Source organism: Festucalex cinctus, chromosome 10 (genome assembly GCF_051991245.1).
Source record: "Festucalex cinctus isolate MCC-2025b chromosome 10, RoL_Fcin_1.0, whole genome shotgun sequence".
Lineage (NCBI taxonomy): Eukaryota > Metazoa > Chordata > Actinopteri > Syngnathiformes > Syngnathidae > Festucalex > Festucalex cinctus.
Window position 1 is genome coordinate 27,210,527 of NC_135420.1, and position 13,325 is coordinate 27,223,851.

A 13,325-nucleotide genomic window follows, 5' to 3' on the forward strand; every position below is an offset into this window, starting at 1 on the left:
CTTTTTAAGAAACAAAAAAAATCCAAACAAGTGCAGCTGTCACAGTTTGAACGGTCGTAATTCTGCCTTGAAAATATCAACAACATTCAAATATGTACAGCAGGTTAAAAAAAAAAAAAAAAGTACTCTCGCTGTTCACCAATAGCCTCAATAACATGTACTGTATCAACTCCAAAATCTTTTCTTTTTAGGAAAGTGCCTTAGTGGTGCTCACATGAATCTTTGTGACAAAAACAGCTAAAACTTTCCAGCTATACAGATTGTTTTTTTTTCCATGCATATTATCTTAACAAAAAAATAGAAGCACCTCATTTTTGCTCTCAATTTTTCATGTACTGTATCTTTAAGATACGCAAGGAGCAAAAAATAATATAAATAATCAATAAAAATCCTCAGGAAGATTGTTTGATCGTTTTCCACATTGTTTGAAGTCATTCTCGTTTTGCAGCATTTCTCCTTTTTTAACGTCTGATATATGTTTGACTTGTGTTTTCGTCTCTTCAATCTGTCGTAATGGAGCAAAAATATTATTCTTTGAAGGCCCCATTATTTACTTTTGTGTCAGTATGTCGAGTTGGGTAAAATCGTTTCTGCGCTTACTTAGCTGGCCTGAATACTTTCATCACGTCTTAAAAATGAACAGAGTGGAGAAAGCTGCTGTGGGATGCTATGCATCACCTCGACTTTTACTTTAAATAAAACATATTTATTCTTTAAATTATTTTATTTATTCGCCATTTTGCATTCACCGTGACGCCAGGATGTTTATACAGTATTTAGCTTTTTTTCCACCCCACTTTTTTTCCCCACAATAAAGTACGGTGACAGTTCTGAAATGCGTCACAAACTTTTTTTGTTTCTTTTTTTCTCTTGAGCTTCACCGAGTGTGAAGAAGTCACCTTGATGAATCCCGATCGTGTGCAGACGTGTTGTACTTTATTGGACTGTAAGTGAAATGTCAACACAGTAACACATTAAGTGAACAATAAAAGCAACCCATAAATCGAGTAATTGTTGTTTTTGTCGACTAATTCGTCTGAGTCATATGATTTTATTGCAAAGGAAATTGTTTTGGGGACTGGACAATGCATTCTTTCATAATATATGATGCATTCTAATCACTATTTTTGTAACTTTTGTACACGTTTTGTACACAGTAAAGTATTTTAAAAGTGTTGTAGTGATGGTGTTTTTATTTCTTTGTTTATCGTTATGGCTGCTATTTCTATTTTATCAGAAATATGTTTGTGGAATGGTAAAATGTACTTATTGTTATTTTTGGTGTGATTATTGGTTTTATTCTCGATCATGGCTCACCAATGTGGCGCCCGCGAGCACCTGGTAGTCCCCACAGACCACAAGAGTAGACCGCGATGATGGGACATTGTGATTTTCTAGGAACACTGGCAGAGATTTATAAAGATAGCGTTGGCTGTTGATAATTATCTGTTGCCTAATTATTATGACAAATCATTAACATGATCTTGTTCACATGAATGAATATTACCCATTTTGAATTTGAACAAAACAGTATTAAAAGTCAATTGAGTATTTTCTTTCTTTTTTTACATTTCAGTGTGTATTAATCATTAATCAGTGCCCAAGGAATAATTCTCACTTTCAAAAAGGATGCTGAGCCCTTCATTTAGAATATTAGTTGGGTAATTCATATTGATAGAAAAAATTACTGAAAATTTGTGTACATTAAATTCTAGAGTAGACAATGTCGACATCTAGTGGATAATCTTAAAAAAAAGACTCTCTAGGTTTCTTTAGAAAACTAATTTTCAAAGATACATATGACTGAAAACACTTTTACCAATAAAGTGGAAGGACTATAATAACGCTTTGTTTATTCCTACTTCCGGTTTCATTGAGCGCTTCAGACCAAGGACGTACCATTTTGATTTTGGCAAGGGGGATTTCCGGGATGAACCATTAACCACATCGTGATTAAAACTGAGGCTGGCGAAGAGACATTTGACCTTCCAACTTCTTTGTCTGTATTAAAATCTTAGCACTATGTTGGTAGGCTTTAATGGCAGTCTTGTAACACAGTACATTGTTATGAGAAATGTATTTCCCCCCTTCGCTCTCGCCGTAGTTGTTTAGCGCGCAGTTTGAGTGCAGCGCCGCATTCACCAGTCAGCCCTGTCGTCGGTTTCTGTCCTCGCATGTTAATGTCGATAAAAGTCAGATGTTCTTTTTTAAAAGTCAAGTCAAACGTTGATTTTGGATGTCAAACGTCTCATTTGGAGTCTCGTCGATACGCTGCCAAAGATGCTAGTCGGCTAATTTGCTGCCGAAAAGCGACGGCGACGACAAGACAAAAGCGAACAAAACATGGTAACGTCTAAAACAAACATGCTTGTGACGTGATGAATTGCCGTTAAAAGTCTCCAGTTGACATGTTTGAGTTTGTGTGTTTGTCTTATGGCCACCCAGAGAAGAAGTTTGGCTCCCAGTCAAGTGGCCAAACGGAAGCAAGCTGAGGATGAGGAAGACGAAGAGTGGACGTGTGCGGCGGTCAGTTAGCTACGAAAAGTTTAGTTCAAAAAGCAAAACATTGTTTATTACACACTCTGAGGAATTTGAAGCAACCTGTGTCAACATGTGTGGTACTGTATCAAGTTGTACGTGTTACTAGTAAAATAGAGTGCGTTTAGGAAACGCTGCGAATTTGAACGAATCCTGACGTCAAAACAACATTCGCTAGTGTCGCAAACGTTCATCCCGCAGCAAAGCAGTACATTTATGCAAATGAAGCTCCTCAACTGCCTTCACCATAGTTCCTTCATATCTTCTCATGTTCTTTACAAGGGTACTTTGCTACTGACATGTTAAATGTGTGTTGCTTTTAATGTCGGATAAATATGTGCATGCACTGGGTGACATTTGTGATTGATTGACTGTCCGCAGGGGAAAAAACGAAGTAAAAGCGGCCAAGCGGAGACGCGTCCGAGTCCCGTGTTTTTGTTCAGGAGGCCGCTGACGCAACTCAACGCTCGTCCCGCGTGCCCTGACGGCAACAAACACGTGAGTGCGCGTGAAGATGTTGTGCCATTAACTTGAGGCGGAGACTTTTGAGTTGAACCTGATGGGAATCTTCTGCCCGCAGGAGGAATTTATTCGTCGGATCCTTTCCAAGCCATTTAAAGTCCCCATCCCCAATTACACGGGTGAGGTTTTGACCAACAAAACTTTTGCAGTACAACGACAAGTGGTATAGAAAGTTAAGTTTTAATATGACAGAAGCCGTATTTGTCTTTTAACGTGGCTAGTTAGCTTTAGCTTCTCTAATTTTCCTACAATCAGTTTCATAAATATTTGGGACATGGGCACAAGTCTTATTTTTTTTGATAATGTAATACTTATCAACCTGACTGCGCATCATTAGCTTTAGCAGTTAGCATGAAGCTACCGCAGCGGTCCTTTCTCAGAAGCGTTTTCTTTGGAACGCGACCTGAAGCTCGGCCTCCTTCCCCTCCGCAGGGCCGCTGGGCATCCGAACGCTGGGCCTGAGGCGAGCCGGAGTGCGGCGGGCGCTTCACGACCCGTTTGCCGAGGACGCCCTGGTTCTGTTTGAGCCCGCGACGCTGAGCGCCCACGAGCAGCTCACGACAGACAAGTAGCAATTGACCGATAACAATTGCCATGATTTTATTGGTTCGTTTTGATGTCAATTTGTTGTTGTTTGGTGCAGGGACAAGATTCCCGTGCACGTGGTCGTGGATCCGGTCTTGGGGAAGGTGCTCAGGCCTCACCAGAGAGAGGTCAAATCCGTTTCATGTCATGAAAGGATTATTTGAGCTGATCCTAAATCGGGTTTTATGAAGCAAGACATATGTCAGGATAAATCAAATTTCATTTCACCCATTCATAAAATTAGAGTATAGCTCAGTGTCATCATTATTCACAAATCTGTTTAAAACTGTGGGGAAAACAGCTCGTTGCATCATGGCCCTGGTTGGGCTCTTATACTCTGCTGCCACCTGCTGGCTGTTTTTGTAATACTACCATTGCTTCAAGCATTCTCTTCAGTTCAGAGGCTGCATCAAAGCCTTCTGTATGCTCTAGCATAAAAAAAAAAAAAAGTATAAATACGTCTTTGGGACACTGGTAATATAATAGAACGTATTTATACGTTTTTGGGAGCAAATGAGTTCAAACAGTTCCAAATCTGGTCCTGAATTGTTTTCAGGGCGTGAAGTTCCTGTGGGACTGCGTGACGGGGCGCCGCATCGCCGGCTCCTTCGGCTGCATCATGGCCGACGAGATGGGGCTGGGCAAGACGCTGCAGTGCATCGCGCTGGTGTGGACGCTGCTGCGCCAGAGCGCCGACGCCAAGCCCGAGATCGACAAGGCCATCGTGGTGTCGCCCTCCAGCCTGGTGCGCAACTGGCACAACGAGGTGGCCAAGTGGCTGGGGGCGCGCCTCGCCCCCCTGGCCATCGACGGGGGCTCCAAGGACCACATCGACCGGCAACTCGGTAAATTCGCTTGTAGACCTACCAACTCAAAGTCGGCACACCCCTGTTCAAATGTCCTGTTTAAATGCTGAAAGGCTTTTAAAAAAAAAAAAAAAAAATTTACTTTTTTTTTTATTTTTTTTTTATACAAAACGAAACAAAAATAGCCGTCATTTCAGTCGCATCAAAGTTCATAAACTAATTCAAATTTTACATTTTTACTGAGTATTTTTAATACATACAACTAGGGCTGCTCAATTATGAAGAAAACATTAATCACGATTATATTGGTAATAATTAAAAATCACAATTAGGACGATCATTTATTTTTTGGTACAAAACAAAACGTAAAAAATATTAAGACAAATGAAATTCTTTGAAACACGATAATTATGCAAATTGAATGAAACAATATTTTATTAAATTCCTTGTTTTAAAATAAAACGTGCAACTGTATAAATTTAAACAACCCAAAATTAGTATTAATCTTTTTTTTTATTTTTTATATATAGTATGCTGAATTTGTAATTGTGGAGTGTAATAATTGAAATTGTAATTGAATTTCGGTTAATTGCACAGTCCTACATAGAACTGAATGTGCAACGTTTGGTTAAACAATATGAAGAAAATATTAATCACAATTATATTGGTAATAATTGAAATCAAATTTGGATGATCATTTATTTATTTTTTTCGTTACAAAACAAGAAATTGTTAAGACAAAATTATTTGAAACACTAATTATGCAAGTTCCTTTTGGATGAAACTAAATTTATTACGTTTGTTATTATAAAATGAAAAGTTTGCAACTGTGTAACTTTAAACAATTCAATATTAGTATTAATATTTTTTTTTAACAATTATGCTGATTTTGTATTAAATTAAAAAATTAATTTAAAATTAGTATTAATATAAATATATATTTTTAACAATTATGTTGATTTTGTATTAAATTAAAAAATAATTAAAAATGAGTATTAAAATAAATGTATATTTTTAACAATTATGCTGATTTTGTATTACATTAAAAAATAGTATTAATATAAATATATATTTTTAACATGCTGATTTTGTATTACATTAAAAATTAATTTAAAAAAAATTATTAATATAAATGTATATTTTAACAATTATGTTGATTTTTGTATTCATTTAAAAAATTTGTACTAATATAAATATGTTTGAACTATTTGGCTGATTTTGTAATTGTTGAATGTAATAATTGAAACTGTAATAGAATTTCTCTTCTATAGAAGTGAACGTGCAATGTTTGGCTCGACGCGACTTTCCAAATGTTTCCGTCGGTCTTTAGTGAACTTCATCTCGCAGCGCGGCCTCCGCGTGCCGACGCCGATCCTCATCATCTCCTACGAGACCTTCCGGCTGCACGCCGACGTTCTGCACAAGGGCCAAGTCGGGCTCATCATCTGCGACGAGGTATTTACCGTCGGCCGCCTGAGCGACGACGTTTGCGGCGCGCGTTTTAGCCGCGCTCGCTTGCGCGCAGGGCCATCGGCTGAAGAACTCCGACAACCAGACGTACCAGGCCCTCAACGCCATGCGTGCCCACAGGAGGGTGCTGATATCGGGCACGCCCATCCAGAACGACCTGCTGGAGTACTTCAGCCTGGTGCACTTCGTCAACGCCGGCATCCTGGGTAAAAGCGCTCGCACGCTTCAAACGTGTGCCACACAGATTTCCGAGGAAATTCCAGTTTGTTGTGGAGTCCGCAACATGCATGTTTTACACGTTTCCCTCCCCTCACACGCCTGATTCAAATGACCTGAGTGAGTTGTTAGTAGAGATTTGTATTTTCATTTGTCATTTTACATGTAGTTTGCAAGCTGCTGTTGAACATCTTAACATCCATACAAGTGTAAAAAAGCAGCACACTGTGCCACATTTTGATAGTAAAAGACCCCAAGTTGTGAATGGAAAAACGATGATGTCATCACGCCAGGTACCGCTCAGGAGTTCAAGAAGCGATTCGAGCTGCCCATCCTGAAGGGTCGCGACGCCGACGCCAGCGACAGAGAACGACAGGAAGGAGAAGACAAACTCAAGGAGCTCATCGGCATCGTCAACAGGTCGTCGCTTTTTCTTTTTTCTTTTTTTTCAGTCTTTCCCACCTTCGTCTCGGGGTGAACGTGACCGCTTGTGCGTCCTCAGGTGTTTAATCAGGCGAACGTCCGACATCCTGTCCAAGTATTTGCCCGTGAAGATCGAGCAGGTGGTTTGCTGCAAGTAAGTGCAATTTGCTCCACGTTGCGCTCATTTTGAAAAACGTGGCAAAGACTCGACCATTTGACAAGTCTTGTCTTGTCAGATTTTTTTACAAATTTGCATTTTTTATTTATTTTTTTAAAAAAAGGGGTGTCAAAATTAATGGATTCATTTTGAGTTCATTTCGAGTTCCTTTAAGGCCACTCATTTTTTATTTATTTATTTTTTTTATTATTTTTTTAAACGCACGATTAATAACCGTTCCATACTTGGAAAGCCCGAACTGGGGACAATCATGTCCACGTCAACATTTCAAATGAAATTTTTCAATTTTAAAAAAAAAGTTTTTTCAAAATAACCGTCGCCGTGAGTTAACTATTGAAGTCATGCGATTAATTGCAATAAAAAAAATGTAATTGCCTGACCCCTAATTTTTCAACATGGTGTGCTTCCGAGAGGGGAAGCGGCAGTAAAACAGGCCAGAAACCCACGAGGCGATTTCACATCCTCATTTGCGCTTGACGTGAAATGTGTTTTCTCGCCTCCCGCCAGGCTGACGTCGCTGCAGACGGAGCTGTACAAGCGCTTCCTGCGGCAGGCCAAGCCGGCCGAGGCGCTGCAGGCGGGCAAGATCGGCGTCTCCTCGCTCTCGTCCATCACCTCGCTCAAGAAACTCTGCAACCGTGAGATTTTCTTTCACGCTCTCTCTCTCTCCCGACAAAAAAACACAAAAAAAAAACAAATTCAAACTCCAAACGGTGGCGCTCTGTGGTGTCTCAGACCCGGCTCTCATCCACGACAAGTGCGTGCAGGGCGAGGACGGCTTCCGAGGCGCTTTGGATCTTTTCCCCGCCGGCTACTCGCTGAAAAACGTGGAGCCGCAACTGTCAGGTAAAGAAGACGAGTAAGGTGGAAGGTCAGCGAGCGTGGTGACGGACGACGACGTGCGCTGCGTCTTAGGCAAAATGTTGGTCCTGGACTTGATCCTGGCCGTGACCAGGAGCAGCACCAGCGACAAGGTGGTGCTGGTCTCCAACTACACGCAAACGCTGGACATCTTTGAGAAGCTGTGCCACGCCCGCCGCTACTCCTACGTGCGCCTGGACGGCACCATGTCCATCAAGAAGAGGGCCAAGATCGTGGAGAGGTTCAACAGTGCTGACGTAAGTAAGCCACCTTTTTCACACTCGTTCGCTGCCGTTGACGGACATGGACGTCATTTTCAGTGGGCTGCAAGCAAAGTTGTTTTACTTCACTAAAATTCACAACAACAACAAAAAAAACCTAAAATTAAATACATATTTTCGGTAATAAAATATAAATGGAAAAAAAAAAAACGAAAACTAACTGAAACTATAAATATGGTGAGAATGTCCTTTGATTTCGTCTTTGATAATTAATTAATACTTGAGCCTGTGGGGTGGATCTTAAATGTGATTTATAAATATATTTATTTCATGATGACGTTGCTCCCATGGTGTTTTTTTGGGGGATTTTTATTTATTTATTTATTTTATTTTGCTAAGTTATACACATTAATAAACTAAACTAAACTAAAACTAATACTGAATACTTTTTTCATTTTACCATGGTATTTATTAAATATTGCACACAAGTAATGCACAACTTTTTTTTTTTTAAAACAAAACCCGATACTAAAACTAAGCATTTTTTTAAGCAAAACTAATAACACTAACAGAGCTTCCCTGAAAAATAATTAAAACTAAATTACTTTTTTTTTTTAACTAAAAAAAACCAAAAAAAACCTCAAAAACATAAAAAAAATTACTAAAATAAACAACAACAAAAATGAAAAAAATGCTAAAAAAAAAATAAACTCGTAAAACAAATTAATAACTAACTATAATAAATAAAAAAAATCCAAAACTATAAGCAGCCTCACTGGCAGCGATTGATTGCAAAGAGTTTTTGCACTCAAATCCGAGCCAAAAACAAAAACAAAAAAACCCCATCAAACAGCAACTTGTAGCTGTAAAAGCTCATCATCGTGTTTCAGAGCGGCGAGTTCATCTTCATGCTGAGCAGCAAGGCGGGCGGCTGCGGCCTGAACCTGATCGGCGCCAACCGCCTGGTGATGTTCGACCCCGACTGGAACCCGGCCAACGACGAGCAGGCCATGGCGCGGGTGTGGCGCGACGGCCAGAAGAAGACCTGCTACGTCTACCGGCTGCTGTCGGTGAGTTGCCGCACATATTTAAAAAAAAAAACAAAAACATCCAAATAAAATGAATAATGCGACCCGCCAGACGGGCACCATCGAGGAGAAGATCCTGCAGAGGCAAGCGCACAAGAAGGCGCTGAGCAGCTGCGTGGTGGACGAGGAGCAGGACGTGGAGCGCCACTTCTCGCTCGGGGAGCTCCGAGAGCTCTTCGCGCTCAACGGCGACGCGGCCAGCGACACGCACGACAAGTAACGACTCTTCAGATCAAATGAAAATTCGTCGCGCCGTCTGGTGGCGAGACCTTTTTAATTCATGTACAGCCTTTCGTGATTAATACCTTCCAAAACTAAAAAAAAAATAATAATAATAATTCAAAAAAGTATTTCGATAACAAAAATGCTTTTTTTTAAAAAAAAAAACAACTACATTTTATGTTTACAAAACGAACTAAAATTGTAGCGAAAAATTTAATACATGAACCTTTGGGGATGAGTTTAAATGTGATTTTAAGTCGATTTATTTTTATATGAACCGGAAAAAGGACGTTTGAAAGTGTGTCACACAGAAGTGATGTCATCGAGCAGCAATTAATAGAAAAACACCTTCAACATATGTTACTTTTTCATTTTATCACGATCTCTATTAAATATTGTGCACAAGTAATACACATTTTAAAAAAAATAGTACTGAAACTAACTAAAACTAAGCATTAAAAATAAAAAAATAATAATAAAAAAGTACCAGAGCCACCCTGAAAAACTAATTAAAACTAACTACATTTAAAAAAACAAAACTCAAAATGAAATAAAAACTAACTGAAATGAAAATTCCCAAACTCTTAATAACCCTGACTGGAAGCAACGGGTACGAAAACCAAAACGATATTTCCCATTGGAAATCAATTAAATCCAACTAATCCGTTCCAGAGACTCAAAACTGTTCAAGAAAATATGCAAAATTGTTGATCATCATTTTCCAAAGTAAAAGCAGATGTTTACAAATTCTTTGTTTTGATTCAACGCAAAGATAATCAGACTGCTTTTGTGGAGAAATTCTGAAGAATTTAACAATTTCAATTTCTCTAAGCGGTTCATTAACAGAATAGTTGTAAATTATTTGATAATTGATTCATTGTTGCATCAGTAATTTTTTTTCACAATTCTAATCATAATAAATAAACCAGTACATTGTGTAAAAAAATAATCAAGCATAATCAATAAAGCAGTGCCTTTTGTAATAATAATAATAATAATCATAATAAATAAACTAGTCCATTGGAAAAAAAATAAATAAATAATAATTAAAAAATGTAAAAAAAAAAAAAAAAAGAAATTGGACCAAAACAGTCATTTAGCTAAATGCTAACAAATGCGACTGCACGGGCTAATGGAAGTTAGCATCGCTATCGTTAGCTATTAGCTGCACAAGTAGCGTGACTTGTGAACCGCCGTCCCGCAGGTTCCGCTGTCGGCGCTGCGTCAACGGCGTCCAGTCGCGGCCGCCGGCGCCCGAGTCGGACTGCACCAGCGACCTGTCGCAGTGGCACCACAGCTGGGACAAGAAGGGCCTGAGGGACCAAGTGCTGAAGGCCTGCTGGGACGCCGCCGCCGTCTCCTTCGTCTTCCACCAGCGCTCCCACGACGACCAGAGGGGCGTCGTTTGACTCGCGTCTATTTATTGCACATTTCATGTTTTGTGTTTTGTTTTTTAATCATAAAAATAAAGTTTGTGTGTTTGTGTTCCCACATACATTTAGACAGCAATGCTTCTGTTTTTCAAATGTTTAACAGTTGTCATTTCACAAAATAGTACTTGAAAAGAAAAGAACATTTACAGTTTTTGCTTGAGTTCAACTAAAGTTATGCTGCCTAAAATTAAAAATAAGCGTTTTTGTTACATCGCTCTCCCTCCTGCTGTGCCCACCTCGGCCACCTGAAGGCAGTTTTAATAGACGTTCATGTGGGGAAAAAAACGCATGAATATTGTTTAGATTAATTATATATATATATGCGGCATTTGGATTATACATATTACATCATTTTAAAATTGTACATCTGCATCTTCAATAAATAATCACAATTAATTGTGCTTCATTCAAGTGACTTGTTTTGTTTAACTACGGCAAGAATCCTGAGTCCGTTTTAACTTGCTTAAACATTGTTAAAAAAAAAAAAAAAAACCGCCTGGTCGTTTAAAAAAAAAAAATTTGCCTTACTATACATGGTCGTTTGAAAAAAAAAATGGAAAAAAAACGCTTTACTATACATGGTCGTTTAAAAAACAAACAAAAAAAAAACGCCTTGCTACACATGGTCGTTTAAAAAAACAAAACAAACAAAAAACGCCTTGCCATACATGGTCGTTTAAAAAAAACCCAAAAAAACCCGCCTTGCTACACATGGTCGTTTAAAAAACAAAAACAAAAAAAAACGCCTCACTATACATGGTCGTTTAAAAAAAAACAAAAAAACGCCTTACTTTACATGGTCGTTTAAAAAACAAAAAACAAAAAAAAGCTTTGCTATACATGGTCGTTTCAAAACAAAACAAAACGCCTGGTCGTTTAAAAAAAAAAACCCAAAAAAACGCTTTGCAAAACATGGTTGTTTAAAAAAAAAAAAAAAAAAAAAGCTTTGCTATACATGGTCGTTTAAAAAAAAATAAAAAAAAAAAAGCCTTACTTTTCATGGTTGTTTAAAAAAAAAAAAAAAACGCCTTACTATACATGGTCGTTTAAAAAAAAGAAAAAAAAAAGCCTTACTTTTCATGGTTGTTTAAAAAAAAAAAAAAAAAACGCCTTACTATACATGGTCGTTTAAAAAAAAAAAAAAAAAAAATGCCTTACTATACATGGTCGTTTAAAAAAAAAAAAAAAAAAAAAGCTTTGCTATACATGGTCGTTTAAAAAAAAAAAAAAAAAAAAAAAAGCTTTGCTATACATGGTCGTTTAAAAAAAAACAAAAAAAAACGCCTTGCTATACATGGTCGTTTAAAAAAAAAAAAAACGCCTTCTATACATGGTCGTTTAAAAAAAAAACAAATACAAAAAAAACGCCTTGCCATACATGGTCGTTTAAAAAAAACAAAAACAAAAAAAAAACGCCTTGCTATACATGGTCGTTTAAAAAAAACAAAAACAAAAAAAAAACGCCTTGCTATACATGGTCGTTTAAAAAAAAAAAAAAAAAAAAAAGCTTTGCTATACATGGTCCTTTAAAAAAAAAAAAAACAAAACGCCTTGCCATACATGGTCGTTTAAAAAAAATAAAAACAAAAAAAAAACGCCTTGCTATACATGGTCGTTTAAAAAAAAACAAAAAAAAACCGCCTTGCTATACATGGTCGTTTAAAAAAAAAAAAAAAAAAAAAATGCCTTACTATACATGGTCGTTTAAAAAAAAAAAAAAAAAAAAAGCTTTGCTATACATGGTCGTTTAAAAAAAAAAAAAAAAGCTTTGCTATACATGGTCGTTTAAAAAAAACAAAAAACACCTGGTCGTTTAAAAAAAAACAACAAAAAAATGCTTTGCTATACATGGTCTTTAAAAAAAAAAAAAAAAAAAGCCTTACTATACATGGTCGTTTAAAAAAAAACAAATACAAAAAAAACGCCTTGCTATACATGGTCGTTTAAAAAAAAACAAAAAAAAAACGCCTTGCTATACATGGTCGTTTAAAAAAAAAAAAAAACGCCTTGCTATACATGGTCGTTTAAAAAAAATTAATAAAATAAAAAAACGCCTTACTATACATGGTCGTTTAAAAAAAAAAAAAACGCCTTCTATACATGGTCGTTTAAAAAAAAAAACAAATACAAAAAAAACGCCTTGCTATACATGGTCGTTTAAAAAAAAAAAAAAAAAAGCTTTGCTATACATGGTCGTTTAAAAAAAACAAAAAACGCCTGGTCGTTTAAAAAAACAACAACAAAAAAACGCTTTGCTATACATGGTCTTTAAAAAAAAAAAAAAAAGCCTTACTATACATGGTCGTTTAAAAAAAAACAAATACAAAAAAAACGCCTTGCTATACATGGTCGTTTAAAAAAAAACAAAAAAAAAACGCCTTGCTATACATGGTCGTTTAAAAAAAAAAAAACTCCTTGCTATACATGGTCGTTTAAAAAAAATTAATAAAATAAAAAAAGCCTTGCTATACATGGTCGGTTTAAAAAAAATAAAAAATAAAATAAAAATAAACTGCCTTACATTCATTTAAAGAAAAGAGCCTTGCTATACATGGTCGTTTAAAAAAAAACAAATACAAAAAAAACGCCTTGCTATACATGGTCGTTTAAAAAAAAACAAAAAAAACGCCTTGCTATACATGGTCGTTTAAAAAAAAACAACAAAAAAACGCTTTGCTATACATGGTCTTTAAAAAAAAAAAAAAAAAAAGCCTTACTATACATGGTCGTGGGCGGCACGGTAGTCTAGTGGTTAGCACGTC

The 13,325-nt window shown here is 37.0% G+C and overlaps 1 protein-coding gene across 1 annotated transcript; it reads left to right on the forward strand.

Moving 5' to 3' along the window:
* Positions 1-1,931: 1,931 nt before the first annotated feature.
* Positions 1,932-10,623, forward strand: rad54l (RAD54 like). The gene is made up of 17 exons (XM_077535334.1): positions 1,932-2,346; positions 2,446-2,526; positions 2,920-3,036; positions 3,119-3,179; positions 3,493-3,628; positions 3,704-3,773; positions 4,202-4,490; positions 5,782-5,906; positions 5,977-6,127; positions 6,431-6,557; positions 6,640-6,714; positions 7,246-7,376; positions 7,474-7,584; positions 7,654-7,856; positions 8,711-8,890; positions 8,961-9,124; positions 10,335-10,623. Exons 1-17 carry the CDS (start codon positions 2,344-2,346, stop codon positions 10,537-10,539), a joined length of 2,229 nt encoding a protein of 742 aa, XP_077391460.1. The 5' UTR covers positions 1,932-2,343; the 3' UTR covers positions 10,540-10,623.
* Positions 10,624-13,325: the final 2,702 nt, after the last annotated feature.